Genomic DNA, 16,511 nt, shown 5'->3' on the forward strand with positions numbered 1-16,511 from the left:
AACACACTTCCTTTACTCTTCCTAGGGGGCGTGTTAACTAGAGAAATAAATCCAGGGACATTCATGTATGCATAACAAAGAGCTTTATATGAAAGAGTAATGGTATATCAAGAAAACACCCCAGCCCAGTCAGATCAAGTCCATAAGTCTGATATTAGCCCATAAGTCCAATACTAGTCCATAAATCTCTCTTCAGACTCATGCAGTCACATGCAATGATGCAGAATGCCAGAAGATCACAGGTCGGTAGGTGAAAAGTCTTGTGGATCCAAAGGCGGTGGAAGCATCACAAGGCTGGTGTAGGTCTCTGCCACATGCTCCCTCAATTCTCAGCTTGGCTCCATGGGGCTTGTCAACAGGAAGGTGAAGCAGACAGTGTGGCCCACCTCCAGAGAGAAAGAGAGGAAGTTCCCAGAATCCTCATGAGAAGGAACACACCCGCAAGGAGGCATTCTCAGGCTGTGACCTACACTTCTTGGGTTACCATGGGATGATGTAGCTACCACAGGGGGCCCTTCCAAAAACAAGGTTCAGTCCAAGAGGTGCCTTCTGAGGAGATCTGCGGGGCAAGTTCAATGAGAGGCAACTCAGCCGTTAAAGCGACGATTTTGGGGGAGGGGGGATGCCCAAGGGCCCATCTTGATAGAATTTCTGGGAGAACACAGGGAAATCACAGGGGCTTTTTATGAAGCGGTTGTAAGAAAATTGAAAACGGCATCATTGAGAGAAAGGCCAGAGAAGTTGCCCCAAGGACTCTCTTTCCATCGTGACAGTGGAGGATGTGCTGGGGACAGGGGCTTCACGCTTGGGAGCTCCTGCTTCACCAACATTCCTAGCTGTGTAGCTGCCCTCTTTGTCCTACCCTCTTACTTTCACAGACGCAAGCCAGGAAAGCAGTCACAAACACCCTGTTGTTACCAGACCGAGAGTCACACAACACAGACAAGCTTTAGGAAAAGCGTTTAACAAGTGACTTGTCCCCCGAGGCCTAAAGACACCCAATAACTGCTTCAGGGCGCCCAGAACGACAGGAAAGGCCGCCCATCGAAGGAGCCCTGTTCAAAGTTCTAAGACCCTCAAAAGGTTTCCTGCAGAACTCAGATTCCATCCACGCCCATGGTGTAAAAAAAAAAAAAATCCACATAGGTACACCAAGCAGCCTGCCATCTCTCCAGCACCCTCACAATTATAACTTCCCTGGAAAAGGGCAATCCTCTCAGAGAATTTTTAGATCATGCAGTGCATTTTAGAACTCCTTCCCTCCAAATGCACAACTCTACCCTGGCACAGCCCGGGAGCAGGCTTGCAGGCACGTGGGAATGTTTGCATTGCTGTTTCACTAGTGCTTGATTCTTGGAAATGGCCCACAAAGTTGATCAAAATTCCTGCCCTGATTTGTGCCAACTTCCATTTGCCTCTTTGCTTCATTTCCTGCACCAGCATTGTTCCAGGAAGTGCTTTTTCGGTCTCCCACCCCTCGACCAGACCGGGCACTGGGACTGTACACCTCACAGCAATGTGCGTTAAGCACCTACTATGTGCCAGGCTCTGTGCTGGGCATGGGGAACATCACTGGGAACAAAACAGACATGACCCTGCCCTCCCAGAGCTCCAGGAGTAGTGTAGGTTACAAGTGAAACAGAAGTATAATTCCGAGGACTGGGGGAGTACCCAGAGCAGGTCCAGGGGCCGGATGCTCCCAGAGGAGAAGGCTCAAACCTTCTGCAAGTTAGGGAAAGCCTTTAAGAGGACGGGGTATGTACCTCAAGGCCTAAAGCGGTGGTTCTCAACCTTCATGCCGCAGCCTTTGTATACAGTTCCTCATGTGGTGGCGACCCCCAACCATAAAATTATTTTCATTGCTACTTCATCACTTTAAGTTTGCTACTGCTATGAATCTTCATGTAAATATCTGATATACAGGATGTATTGTCATTGTTACAAATTGAACAGAATGAGAGCATAGTGATTCATCACAAAATAATATGTCATTATATATTATGAAATGTTTATTTCTAATGACAAATAAATGACATTTTGTCTGAAAGCATGGTGTAGCATGGGTAACAGTCTTCACGCCAGGTACTAGTAGGTGGGGTGTATCTGTATGTGGGCGGGCCCATCTGCAGATGGATAGAGGAGCGGTGTCTCTGTTCCTAAGACCATCTGAGGTAGTTTATTGTGTCAATCTGGCTGATAAACATACATGGGGTTACTTGAAGGGCAGAGGGATAAATGGCTTGGTGAGCCTTGCTTTTCTAGTTCTCAGGTCTCTTGCTTTGTGATGGTCAGACCAGGATGCAGCTGCCTTAGCCAGTTCCCTGCTTCAACTGACAAGGCTCACTTCCTGCAAGACATCCCTGAGGAGAAGCCACATGGACCTACCCCGATGCAGCCCTGGGTGCTGGACCAGCCGTGTGGAGACCCCTGCAAGCACTGAGATGCTTACACATTCACTCATTTGGCTTTCCTCCTGCAGTCGGCATCATTGAGTGTGTTTTGTGAGATGGAGGAGGACTTTGTGGATTGGTCTTGGACATATGGGTTAATGTTGGACTTGTGGGCTTGGGCGTCACTGGGTTGGGATGTTTTCTTGATGTGCACTTACCCTTTATATAAAACTTTCTCTTATACATGAGTTTCTGTGAATTTGTTTCTCTAAAGTACCCAGATTAACATACCATCGGAAATAGGTGTTTTCCGATGGTCTTAAGCAAACCCTGTGAAAGTGTCGTTCGACCCCCAAAGGGGTCACGACCCACAGGTTGGAACCACTCCCTAAACTATGTGAGAAATAGTCCAGAGAAGGCAAAGAAGGGCCTGTGTGCAGCAAGGGCGTCGATTAGTTTACACTGTGTGGCAAACCCCTGCAGAAAGTCATGGCTTAGAACACAGCCCCTCACAGGGCGCTGACCCACCCAAGAGGAGGGTATTGTTTCTATCTCCACAGGGAAAGAGGTTCCAGACTTCAACACGGTGCTCCAAGATGCGAATGCCACATGCCGGCGTGGAGTAGGGAACCAGTGGAGGGGTCTGGGAAGCCGACCCCAATCCCAGCTACTAAGTGGATACCTGCCCCCCCCCCCAGAAGAATTTATTTCAAAGGATGACACTGAATCTGCAGCTCCGGGAGAGAGACATATCTAATCAGAGTACACAGGAGCAGATGAAGGAGGAATAGGAGAGAGTGGAGCACATCCTGGCCCACCAGGCCTTGAGGATGATGACCCCAATTACAGCGGCCAGTCCACAGAGAGGACCACATGGCCAGCCCCACTATGAGACATGACGCCCCTCACTGACCCATAGCTCTACAGAGGACAACACTGGAGACACAGTGTGGGAATTGCACCCGAACTGATCCCGCCACACGGAGGCAAAACACTAAGGGGGTGCAACAGAATAGCAAGGGAACGGAGTGGCAAAGTCCCCAGGGAATGCTGAAGGTGGACTTTGGGGCCAGGGCATGGTGCCCCAACAGACTGGACTGGAAAATACTCCTAAAAGCCAATAAACGATCCTTGAACTAAAAACAAGCTTTTCTTTCTTGTGTTTTGTTTAGTTGTAATTGCTTTGTTGTTGTTTTCTTGTATATTGTTGCTTGGTTTTGCTCTGTCCTGTGTTTGTGCATGTTATTATCGCTGCAGGTCTGTCTAAATAAGATAGGCTGGATGAACAATCTGGGGGAGAAAACAATGGGACTGACAGTTCCAGGGGGACATGGGAGGAGGGCAGGTGGGCACAAAGAAAGTGGTATTAACAAACCCAGGGAAAAGGGAACAACAAGTGATCCAAATTGGTGGTGAGGAGGGTGTGGGAGGCCTGGTAGGGCATGATTAAGGGTAATGTAACAAAGAGGAATTGCTGAAACCCTGGTGGGGACTGAGCATGATAGTGGGGCAGGAGAAAAGTCAAGGGAAATAAAGGAAAGAGCTGGGAGGCAAAGGGCATTTATAGAAGTCTAGATAAAGACATGTGTATATGTAAATATATTTATATATGAGAATGGGAAATAGATCTATGTGTGTATATTTATAGGTTTAATATTAAGGTAGCAGAAGGACATTGGACCTCCACTCAAGTCCTCCCTCAATGCAAGAATACTTTCTTCTATTAAATTGGCATTCTATGATGCTCACCTTCCTGACACAACTGCTGAAAACCAAGTGGGTGAATAAGCAAATGTGGTGAAGAAAGCTGATGGTGCCTGGCTATCAAAAGATATAGCGTCTGGGGTCTTAAAGGCTTGAAGGTAAACAAGCAGCCATCTAGCTCAGAAACGACAAAGCCCACATGGAAGAAGCACACCAGCCTGTGTGATCATGACGTGTTGAAGGGATCAGGTATCAGGCATAAGCAGAAAAAAAAAATCTTACCATAGTCAATGGGGGGGAGGGGAGAGTGCAGAGTGGAGACCCAAAGCCCATTTGTAGGTCACTGGAGATCCCCTAGCAGAGGGGTCTTGGGGAGGAGATGAGCCAGACAGGGTGCAATGTAGCAACAATGAAAAATACAATTTTCCTCTATGATCTGAATTCTACCTTGCAAGTCTGGCTAGACCAGAGGATGTACACTGGTACAGATAGGAACCAGAAACACAGGGAATTCAGAGTGGATGATCCCTACAGGACCAGTGGTGGGAGTGGCGATACTGGGAACATAAAGGGAGGTTGAGTTGGAAAGGGGGAACCGATTACAAGGATCTACATGTGACCTCCTCCCTGGGGTATGGGCAACAGAAAAGTGGGTGAAGGGAGACGTTGGACAGGGAAAGACATGGAATAATAATAATTTATAAATTATCAAGAGTTCATGAGGGAGGGGGAGGGGGGAGGGAGGGGAAAAATGAGCTGATGCCAGGGTCTTAAGCGGAGAGCAAATGTTTTGAGAATGATGAGGGCAATGAATATACAAATGTGCTTTATATAACTGATGTATGTATGGATTGTGATAAGAGATGAGCTCCTAATGAAACAATTTAAAAAAAAGAACACAGCCCCCTATATTGCTGTTACCGACTCTGACTCAGCTGGGTACAGGTTAGCAGGGTCCCAGCTCGGTGCTCTGTTGCCAGACTGGCTGGCTGGGGATGGGTTGGTTATCTGGCTGTTGGCTAGACAGTGAGAGCGACTGGGCATCCAACAGGCTAAATATGCAAACAAACAAACCCTACCAAACCCATTGCCATGGAACTGATGCCAACTTGTGGTGTAGTAGGTTACTTGTTGGGCTTCGAACCTCACAGTCAGTAGTTTGAAGCCACTAAGCCACTCCTTGGGAGGAAGATCAGGCTCTCTACTGTCAGAAAGAGTTGTGGTCTCTGAAACCCACAGAGGCAGTTCTGCACTCTGCTACAGGGTCGCTATGAGGACCAAGGAGGTTTTTTCCACCACAGGAGTGCTAGGACCTGCAAGGTCACATTGCGAATGGGCGTGGGCAAGAGGAAGTGAGACAGGGTCCCCCTTTTCCATGGGCCTAGCCCATCAAAGAAGCTCATAGAACAAAGCTCAGTAGCAAAACCTATGCCCAGAGTCACAAGGTGACTACTTTGTGGTGCTCAAGGGGAAAAAAGGCTCCCTGAAGGGCTTTGGGGGACACTTTTTAATGGTCACAGCCCCCAACGATCTAAATCTCAGGCGATGGACTATCTTCTGGCAAAAGTCCAACAATCCAGATATCACAAAAAACAAATTCAAGCCCTTTATAAATCAGTCCCCTCCAAGCCCCATGCCCTCCTCAGATGATCTCAGATCACTGCTATTTCCTTGGTGTGGGTCCTTTCAGACTTTCTTTTGAGCTCTCTCTCTCACACACACGCACGCATGCATGCACGCACGCACACAGTTATCTCCTCAAACATGGGAGCATACTCTATTATCCTTTTAATTCCCTCCCACCACCCAATGTCTTGAAGCCCCACAGCAGTGTGCCTGTCCACTCTGCCCTCCTGCTGAGCAGGTGGCCTGTTTCCAGTTGCTGCTCCATGTGTGCTACAGCGGGTGGGTGGTGTGGGGGGAGGACACGCTCAGCTGACTTCCAAGTGGCCCGCTTGCTTTGGAATGGCTGCGGGTTTCTTCCTGCCCCACACCCCAGACACTCAGAACGGAAAGACATCTAAGCAGCCACAAAACCTCATCGGTGTTTTAATCCGCCCGAGTATTTTAGTGCTGCATACTACTCTGTAGTCTACAGCAAGGGAGTCATTCAGCAGCCCTCCCCACCCCCGTAGAGATTTGCTTGGAGGTAAATCCCTCCTTCCCTCGCTCCCCGAATAACCTAGCGGCAGACCTCATTGTAAGCATAGTCCGGGGCAGTGCCTCCCACCCTTTATACCCAGACCAGGGATATGAGGAGCTGGTTCTCTGCATCTTTCCCACCGCACTGCCTCCATCTTGCTCCATTTGATGGCAAAAGTAGCGGCTCATCACTGCTTCAATACACATTTCGAGGAGGCCAGGCATTCTTCCCCACGTTTACTGGTCTTTCTGGTGAATTACCAATTCATGTTCTTTGTCCATTTCCCCAAGGGACAGTGCCCTTATGGATAAAGACTTCTGACACGCAATTTGGTTTTTAAAATGGCTCTTTCAGCCCCTGCAGAGTACTTTCTCCAAAAGAAAGCAGGAGTTCCGTGGGCACAGAGGACTTGGCTGTCTCGGGACAGATGGGGGCTTGGGTGTGAGCCCCCTGGAAGCCCGTTGGTCTGTCTACAGCGGCTTGTTTTTGAGAAACTGAGGCCCACAGTGGCCTGGGAATAGGAGCAAATATCGAGGCTGCCTCCCACCTGCTCCAGGGCACCAGAGGGCCTCAGGTGGTGTTACTTTCACCACTAGCACTGCCAGCCCAGGTTGAGCAAGGGCCTGAGCTGAAGTGAATCCCAGCTCAGGATAGTGCGCACACACGCACGCACAGGCCCTGAGCGCCCCAGATAAACCTTGCCCCCAAAGGGGATCTGCTTCTACACAGCCACACTCCCTAGTGTTCCCGAGCAAGACCCAGAGATGTCAAGCAACTCATACCAGGTCACCAATGAGTGGGTGGCCAGCCCCAGGACAGGGAAGAGGGTTATAGTGCCCCATCCTGGCTCCTGCCCCAATCATCAGTTCAGCTGCTCGCAACCCAATCAGGGGCTGATTGGAGGGGTGGGCCAGCTGCGGTATATGAGGCAGGAAGCCGGCCTGGCTCCACATCCTGCAGGAAGGGGAGTTGGTGTCTTAGACTTGGCGACCATGGGTCCTGGGAGTTATGCGTCCAGCGACATCTCCGAGGCCTCCTCAATGGGGCTGACAGCAGAGTGGCTGGGGTTGTCAGGGTCTGAGAAGCCAGGTGAGCAAGGGGTTGTGGCACCCATCTTGTGAGCTGATTCCATGGGCTGCCTGGGGCCCTTCCTCCTCCCACCCTCCTCCTCCTCTACCCCCAGCCTGGCCCCTCACCCCCAACCCGAGAGGCTCTTGAGTTCAACTGCCCTTGTGGCAGAAGAGCAGATGCCACAGGTAGTGGGTCGGGCTGGGCTGGGCTATGGACGGAGGCCAGGTGGGGAAGGTGGGGAGCAGGGCTACTCCAGCTGGCGCCCATTTCCTGTGAGGGAGGGAGGTCAGCCTGCTGCATCAGGGCAGACAATTGGCGGGACCAAAGCAAGGAGCGTTGGTTTGGGAGTTCTAATCAAATTTTCAGTCAACAAATAATAACCCAGCATTTCTTTGGATGTGAGGCCCACCACAGCCAGGCACATTCTGTTCATAGCCTTAAGTTGCCCCCTAGACTTCTTAAGAATAGATGCCATTTTGGTGTGGCTTGGAGAGAAGCCCCACTAGGAAGTCAGGGGAGGCTTCCTGGAGGAGGTCATTCTGAATGTACTGCATCTGGGGGTGCAGAGATGGGCGTGGATCGAGGGGGCTTCAGGTATTGGTGCGTCAAGGTGAAGTTGCTCCCTCCAGCTGGGGAAGGCAGGTGAAGGGTCTAAACTAAAGGCCCTTTGGATCTTTAAAGATGAGCGATAGTTGCCGGAGGGACCAAGGAGGAGAACGGTATCCCAGGCAGCAGGAACATCCTGGCCCAAAGGCCCAGAGTGCTCCTGCCTGGACCAGTCCAGTAGGTCTGTCTATCTGTCTGTTTTAGGAATCTGAGGTTCTGTCCATATATCTCTCCCATTTGATCAGAGTCCATTCCATAGCCAGATGGGATTATTTTTCTACCTTAATTGAAAAACAAAAAACTCTATTGGTAAGCAAATGATACCCTTTTGAGTCTTTGAATTCTGAAAATTGATCAGAAATGAACATTCTAGAGTCATGTTTAAATCACCTGTCAAGTGTCAATCACTCCATGTTTAAGTTGTGTTTCATGCTCAAATCACTGTTGTGCATTTTAGGGTGCCTGGCAGCTTCTCAAGCTTCTCCCTCCTTCCCACCCTTATTAACTTCGTAATAGCAACTTTATTGAGATATAATTTATATCCCATTCAATCCTTCCACTTAAAGGGCAAATTCACTGGTTTTTAGTATACAATTATCTTTTAGTATCTGCAGGGGATTGGTTCCAGAGACCACCCACTAACCGCCCAGGATACCAAATAAGTAGATACTCGGGTCTCTTACATAAAATGGTATAGTATTTGCAGATAACCCACCTACATCCTCCCCTATACTTTAATCTCTAGATAATGTATAACACCTAATGCAATGTAATGCTATGTAAATAGCCCCTTTCTTCCCTCTTAGCCTCTAAAGAATAGCTTTGAGCACTTAATTCCCCACCCCGAATCATCTGACACTGAGGTGGGTTCAATCTGCAGGTGCCAAATGGACACATGGAAGCTAACTGTATTCAGTCTTCAGCCATCGATACAATCCACACACAATTTCCACCCCTCTCTCCCCCCAAGGAAACTTCTCCTCACTCACAGGTTCCCCAGCTCCTGCCTGTCCCTATGGATTTTACTTTGCTGGGCATTTCATACAAAGGGAATCCTGTAATACGTGGTCCTTTGATGTCTGGGTCTTGAGTCTGCAAGAGCCATTCAGGCTGGGGCACTTGTCAGTGTCTGCTCTCTGTCTGGCTGAACAGAGCCTGGGTGTGGACAGGCCGCACATGGCTCATGCAGCTCTCTGTGGATGGAGGCTTGGGCTGCTTCTGTGCTTGGCTTTCTGTAGCCAGTGCTGAAGGGGACCTTGGTACACAGGGGATGGGCAAACAAGCTTTCAGTCTCAGGGGTCTATACCTCCCCTGGGGGGGGGAATTTTTTGGGGTGCCTTTTCATTATGAAAAATTTCAAACAGACACAAAAATAGACAGGCTGGCATGCCACTCATTCATCACCAACTCCAACAATATTTTCAGCTCACCACCACTCTTGTTTCATGGACTGAGGCAAGTCTTGCCGTTTCAGTGTCTATCTTCAAATACAAAGAGCTTTGAACACAATTGGAATGCTATTGGCGCATCGGAAGTAATATCCTCCCTGACTTGGTCCGGTGCATCTCGAGGGCACACTTACCAGGCTGCCTTTTTGTGTCTTTACTTTTGTTCCCTGGTGGACAGTCCACAGCAAGCTCCGAGATGGAGCACGGGCCCCTGGCTGCCTTTGTGCGGCAGCCTCTGAAGCATCCTTTGCCCTCTGGGCAACTCCTCTCTCCTTTTCCCTACCTGGCTCTTTATTTGGGGAAGAGAGCAGATGGGTGGGCGGGCGGATGGGGAGGGGGCGGGCGGGTGGCTGCTTTGCTGATGGTATCCTGTGGTAATCTCACAGAGCTTCGCCTTCCCCTTTCTTGGGAAATGGCCACTGGATCTAAAGATGTGGCTGATTCAGGCCATTCGCTCTTTGAAGAGTATTGAACTGTTTAAAAAGCAGATTTCATGAGCTCAATGGGTGGATGCCAACCCCATGGGGTGCTGGGGGTCATGGGCTGGTGGCCAGGGGCATAGACTAGGGGTGCATTTGACCCCAGTCATGCCCCTTGCCCACCGTGGGGCCTGATGGTCAGTGGGCTCCTGGTGCGTGTCCGCTAGGTCCAGGCCTTCAGCGGGCGGGGACAGTGGGTGACATTCGCTGTCCTTGCGCAGGTCCAAGCCTGGGTGTCCTGGCGCAGCGCCGCAAACCCACTGTGCTGCGTATGGTGCTGGAGGCGCTGCAAGATGGCGAGCAACGGCAGGGCACCTCGGTGGTGGCCATCAAGCAGTTCATCCTGCAGAAGTACCCGACGGTCAACATCATCCGCCTCAAGTACCTGCTGAAGGAGGCCCTGGCCAAGGGCATCAACCGTGGCCTCATCATCCGGCCCCTCAACTCCAAGGCCAAGGGGGCCACCGGCAGGTTCAAAGTACGCCCACTGGGTAGGCGGGTCCGGGTCCGGGAGGGGGCCTTCAGGTCCCGTCTCCGACATCTGTCTCCTCTGCAACCTCTCCTCTCAGTGGGTCTTGGCTGAGATGCCCTCCCTATAAGACACAGCCGCCTCTGGATTCCTCCCTGGGGAGGAGGCAAGCCAGGCCCTGGCTCTGGGTCCCAGCACCAGGGTTTGCACCCTGCTCCCTCTGGCTCTGAGACCAGGGAAGCATTGCCCCCTTCTGAGGTCCCACTTCTTCCCCTTTCAAAGGAGAGGGTCCTGGCTGGGCAACTCACCACCAGAGTTGAGGGCAGATTGGGGACAAATCAAGCCCCCGCCCTGAGTGTCAGCAGCCAGCAGGGAAATCTAGGGACCCAGGCATGGAGGCCCTTGTGATCGGCGTGCCTCAGTTTCTTGCCTGAGGTCTGGGGCAGAGCAGGGGCCCCGATAGTTACCAGGGAACATTGTGGAACACTCTGAACCTACCACGTGCCAGCCCCTGTGGTAACCATGTGACTCGTGACAGGAAGTCCCGCCCTCACGGAACTCCGAGGCCAGGTAGGCCGGTAGGCAGGGCAAGGGGACTGTCGTGGGCTGTGATCACAGCGGGGGCCCGGGAAGCAGGCACCCACTGACCTCATGGGGGGGGGGGTGTCTGGAAGGGCCAGCCCTGTGACTGAAGCCTAGCTCGGCCTCTCAGGAGCGGAGTAACTTCGGCAAGCCGCTCGCCCTCTCGAAGCCTCACGCTCGCTTTCTGTAAAACAGTCACTGTGTGGCTCCTTCTGCCAGAGCCTGACGGGGGAGGAGGGTGATGTGGGAGGTGGCAGAGATAGGCAGAGAGGGACCTGGGGAACATGGGGTGGGGTGAGACTCTTGGGGAGGAAGGGGCTCTGGGGGAGGGGAGGCTGCGGTGGCTGGGGCTGCATGTGCCTGCAGCTGGCAATGAAGGGTAGTTTCTGAACTTGGTGAGTACTGGGAATGCTGAGGGTAGGGGGTGGGGCAGCGCTGCCACTAGAAGTGGGCTCTAGAGGGGCAGGGCCTACCTGTGGGGCAGGGACCCTCTGTTCCCTGACAATCACCCTCCCCATGGGAGAGGATTGGGACGCAGGAGTGAGCTGAACAAGTCCTGACTGTCACTTAACTTGAAGGAGCTGCCTAAGCCCCCCAGGGTAGAGGGAGGGCCAACCACCTGGGACGTCAGCTGCTGGGAACCCCAGGAACAACGAGAGAGGCCCACTGATCCGGCTGTGTATCTCCTCCTCATGCCCCGAGCCCCCACCTTCGTACTCCCTCCCCGCACTGGGCCCTGCTTCCCGGAAGTCTCACCCAGGGTACTGAGATGGGAGATGCCCGAAATGTTTGCTTTTGACCCCGCCCCATTTTCTTCCCCTCCAGTTAGTTGCCAAGAAAAAACGGACGGTCCATCCCAAAAAGACATCGACGGCTATGGCCACCAAGAAACCCAGCGAGGTCAAGGAGAAGAGGCTCAAGAACCCCAGGAAGACAAAGAAGGACCCCCCTGGTGCAAATGAGGCAAAAACAGGGTCCATGAAACCAGCTCAGGTGAAGCAGTTCACACCCAAGCCAAGCACAGCCAGGGAGAAGGCCCCTAGGAAAGGCGGCAAGCCCACAGCTACGGTGGCAAAGCCGGGGAAAGCCACGAAAGGGTCCCCCAAACCAGAAAAGGCTACGAAGGCCCCTTCTGGTGCTGCCGGGCTCAGCAGGACGTCAGCGATCAAAGGTAAGTGCATGGGAGGTGCTGGAAGGTGGTCACAGCAGTCATGGGGGTTGGGGGCAATGAAGGGAAGTGAATCCCTTTTGTGATCAATGCACTTGGGGCTCAACTTGACCTGGGGAGGCAGAGACGCGTGGAAGCTGGGAGGGGTGGTAGGGAGCAGGGCAAACATTTTAAGGGTCCTGAGTGGGGGTGTGGGGGGCAGAGAAGCACTGGATATCCAGAGTGCAGGGGCCTGGGGAGGCTTCCTGGGAGAGGAGTTTTGGAGGAACTGTAGATTGTTCTGGCTGCAGTGTCTGTTGGGAGCAGGAGCCATCAGGGTACTGCGCCGGGCAAGCAGGAGAGTAGCCCTTGCTTTGATCTGTCGGTGAAAAGCCGCGAAGGTTCTGCTGTGAAGTGCTGTTGAGTCACGGTGCCCCCGTGCATAATAGAACTAAACAGGGCCCAGCCCTTGCTCCTGCCCCATTACCGATTTGCCGAAGTAGATGGATGGGCCTCTCTCCTTAGCCCATCTTAATCTGAACCACAGGGTTCGACCCTTTGTTGGCCAATGCTGGCTGTGCAGGAGGTGTACTGGTTGGCAGGCGACTTCAGAGGGCCTTGTGTGTGGAAGGCATGAATCCGGTCACTGAGCACCACTGCCTCCAAGAGGGGAGCAGGGGTCTGCATGAGTGTCCGGGGGGACCCCTGGCTTCCATGAGAATGATGAAGTAAGGTTGTACAATCCTGATGTGGGCAGGCAGGGAGGGTTTGATTGTCAGCCATGGTCATTGAAGCCTCTAGCCAGCCTGTAAGATCGGTACTATTGTCTCACTGCTCACTGGTGTCAGTGAGACCTGGGGCCTTGTGTCTGTGGCCAGGGGTGGGGTGGGGGCTCTGGTCCCGACTCTCCTTGCCCCACCGGCAGCTCCTCCTGAGCAGAGGTCTTTCTCTGCAGACTCTCTTCCAGGAGATGTGGAGGCCCCCAAGAAAACAAATGCTGGCAGGAAGAGTTCCAAAGAGAAGGTCCCCAAGGTGGGTGCACATGACTGCCCTGGCCCACCCAACAGGCCAGGGGTCACCCCACTCCTGCTCCCTGGAGGACTCCACCGCAGAAATGTTAGTACATTGCTCTCCCTACAAAGCACAGCTCTCCTCCCTGGCCCTCCAGCACCCCAGGCTACTACGCTCCCATTTAACAGACAAGGACTCCACTTGTCCAAAGCCAGGAGCTCCGGGCCCGACCCAGTCCCACTCCCGATTTGGTTTGCTTTCTCACAGGGCAAGAGCAATGCTACTTCCCCAGTAACGAAGAAGGCAGCAACCACAGTCAAGGCCCCTAAAGGGACGGCTGCCCAGGGGCCTGGGAAGGAGCCAAAAGCCAAGGCAACAGCTCAGCCCAAGAGTAAGGGCACCACTGGACCCCCCCGAGCTCCCACGCACCTGGTCAAGAGTATCACAGCTCCCAAGGCCCCGCGAAGGCCTGGGCTGCCCGCCAAGGCCCCGCCGTCCTTGAAGGTGTTGGTCAAAGAGGAAAGAGCTGAGAGTTAGACGCTGGAGCAGGGAGGCTGAGATTCACATGAAGTTTTTATTCCCCAACAAACCTTTAGTCATTCTATTTAATTGCCACTGATTTGTCAATAAATCTTTTTTGTTCACCCACAAATTGGTATAGACAGAGGCTGAGGTCCATGGGTCTGGCCATTTCATCATGAACAAAGATTTGCCTGGCTGGGCCCAGGTCCTGATTGTAGCTCCCATGCTGGGGCAGAGGGATGGTATGGTGGGTGCGCGGGCACTGGAGAGGGGTGCAACCCGGCTGTGAGACCTGGGGAAGTTTCCTGGAGGAGGTAGCTTTAGATCTTAAAGGATGAGAAGGGGTTGGAGACAGAGGAAGGGAAAGGCATGGGGGACACAGCAGGGAAGTGGTTCTGGAAGGATGTTGAGGGTGAGCAGTTGGGATTTGCTGATGGGCTGGATGTGGTGGGTGGTCAATGGGGAGTGGGCTCAGTGGTGAGTCCGCCGTTGGGATCTGATCATCTGTGCGGTTGTACAAGTGGGCCATGTGCTGAGATGAGGACGCCAAGAGAGCAAGAGGTCCCTGAGACGTGGTCCCAATGTGGCAGCAGCTGAGCAAGGGAGGTTGAGGGTAAGGGCCAGGCCCCTGGGTGGGACAAATGCTTGCCAGGCAAGGCTGCTATCCCACAGGTTGGAGGTTCCAGGCCATCCAGACATACCTCAGAAGAAAGGCCTGGATATTTGTGAGAAATCGGCTCTAGAAAACCCCTGTGGAGCCCAGTCCTGCCCTGACACGCATGAAGTCATGGGGAGTCGGAGCCGACTTGCTGGTTTTACAGGAGGGTGCACCGGAGTCACGATGAGTCGGTGACCAACTTAACAGCCCACTGGATAAGACTTGGGGAGTGGGTAGATTGGCACAAAGGGAAACAGGCCACCAGCGTGGGCTGTGGACTGCTTCCCTCCTGCCCCCTTTCTTTAGCCCATCCTCACAGAAACACCCTGGAGATTGTGTCTAGTTACCCTGACAGCTTCCTGGGGCTGTCTACAATGTGCCTGCCAGCAAGGCCCCTTGGGCATCCCGAGCAGATGGCATGGGCTTTCAATGGGAGCTGGGTGTTATGAGATGCAGGCCCTAGGGGCGCAGCCTGGACAGCTTGCCCTCAGCAAAATCATGGGGTCCTGCATAGGGTCAGCAGTGTTTTGTACCATGGCATGTGAGGTCACTGTAAATGGGGGTCCAACTCAGCTGCTCCAATATAGCAGAGAAGCAGACCTTGGGTGAATCGCTTCTCCAGTCAGCCATGGCTCCTCCCCTCCTGAAAGGGGTTCATTTAGTGCAAACAGTTAAGCCCTCCACAGCTATGGACGCTGGAGTCCACCCAGACACACATCGGAGGAGAGACCTGGTAGTCTGCCCCCAGAATCAACCGCCGAAAAGTCAGAGATTAAGCTCAGGACCCTGTACCTAGGGACACCCCCCTCTTCTGGGACCCTTGGGCAAGAGGAGGAGAAGCCCCTCAAGTCTGCAGCTGCAAGATGAGGTCTGCAGATGGTTCCTAGAAGTGGACCACTGTCTGCGCTGAGGAATCCCCCCACCACACACACCAGACCTGGAGATGGTCTCCCTTTGCCAATGCGTTTCTAAACTCCCAGGAAGGAACTGCATGTTAATCAGACATTACAACAGGCTGTGGAATATGTAATGACATAGAAAGATGTCGTTGACATATTGTCGCACGGGGAGTGGGGGTGGGGTGGGGGCTGGGGGAACAGGTTACAAAATGGTGCGTACACTCCGATCCCCAATTGATTCCCCAACACCCCACCCCCAAGCCAGCCAAGCCAGCATTGGGCAGGAGAACCTTTGGATGCCAAGCTCGCGGACAGGGGAGCTTTGGTTTTCTTCCTGCTTTTTAAAATTTTTTTTTTACTTTCTGATATTTATCCAGGAATCATGTATTTATTCTAGAAACACACACACACACACACACACACACTCGAATGTGATGACAATTTAAATTAGAAAATCTGCTTAATAAAAAGGACTCGGTGCTCAGAATAGAACATGCGAATGATAACGAATGGCCCCATCGAGAAGCTACCGCAGGAGAGGGCTATTTTTGAAGCACAGGATGGCGTGCTTTTTGGTTCTCACTCTTCTAGACAGAGTGTTGGTGCGCTTCGTTGAATTTGTGTGTCCCTGCGATTCTTGATAAGTATTTGCCTCCATTAGCTCGCCTTCCTTCCATTGTGCGCCGCCGACTCTCTCCAGCAGACCTTTCCTCAGGGCCCTGGGGAGTTCACCATGAGTCAGCCGAAGGAGCCCTGGTAGTGCCCGGTGACTAGGTGTTGGGTTGCTAATCACAAGGTCAAGTTCAAACTCACCAGCTGCTCCAGAAAGATGAGGCTTTTTGCCCCCGTCCTCAGAAAGTTAAAGTATTCCACCCTGTTCCATAGGGTCCCTCTGAGAAAGAACTGACCTCGGGGGCAGCAGGTAAGCCAGGCAGGCGGCCCCCATGGGCAGTGGGGGAGAGCCAGTGTGGGGGCAGGAAAGCCTGACCCTGGGGAACAGAGGCCAGGGTGAATCACCCATGGAGAAATGGCTTGTCTCACCTGAAACGTGGAGTGGAGGGACACATACTGTCCAGGGCAGGCGAGGACTCCAGGGTGAGTGGGGCAGCATCAGGAGCCCCCTGAGGGTACAGTTAACAAGCTCAGTGGCTAATGGCAAGGTTGGAGCCAGTTCAAGTCCAAGAGGTCCCTCCCAGAAATACTTATAAGCACAGCTCTCCTCTAACGTGTGTGTGTGTGTGGGGGGGGTTACCATCACTTGGGGTGTATTCAGCAGTGACTCGTTTGGAAGTATCAATTCCTGTTCCCAGGTAGTCACCTTTGACTTCCCAAGCATTTTCTGAGGCTGTTTTGGGGGTATTCATCTCTCAGTATGGACCATG

General features: G+C 52.6%; 1 protein-coding gene across 1 annotated transcript; it reads left to right on the forward strand.

The window, feature by feature from the left end:
• Positions 1–7,229: 7,229 nt before the first annotated feature.
• H1-8 (H1.8 linker histone) lies at positions 7,230–13,587 on the forward strand. The gene is made up of 5 exons (XM_075550891.1): positions 7,230–7,326; positions 10,063–10,319; positions 11,718–12,063; positions 12,965–13,071; positions 13,318–13,587. The coding sequence occupies exons 1-5, from the start codon at positions 7,230–7,232 to the stop codon at positions 13,585–13,587; spliced, it is 1,077 nt and encodes a 358-aa protein (XP_075407006.1).
• Positions 13,588–16,511: the final 2,924 nt, after the last annotated feature.

The sequence above is a fragment of the Tenrec ecaudatus genome, chromosome 5 (assembly GCF_050624435.1).
Source record: "Tenrec ecaudatus isolate mTenEca1 chromosome 5, mTenEca1.hap1, whole genome shotgun sequence".
Lineage (NCBI taxonomy): Eukaryota > Metazoa > Chordata > Mammalia > Afrosoricida > Tenrecidae > Tenrec > Tenrec ecaudatus.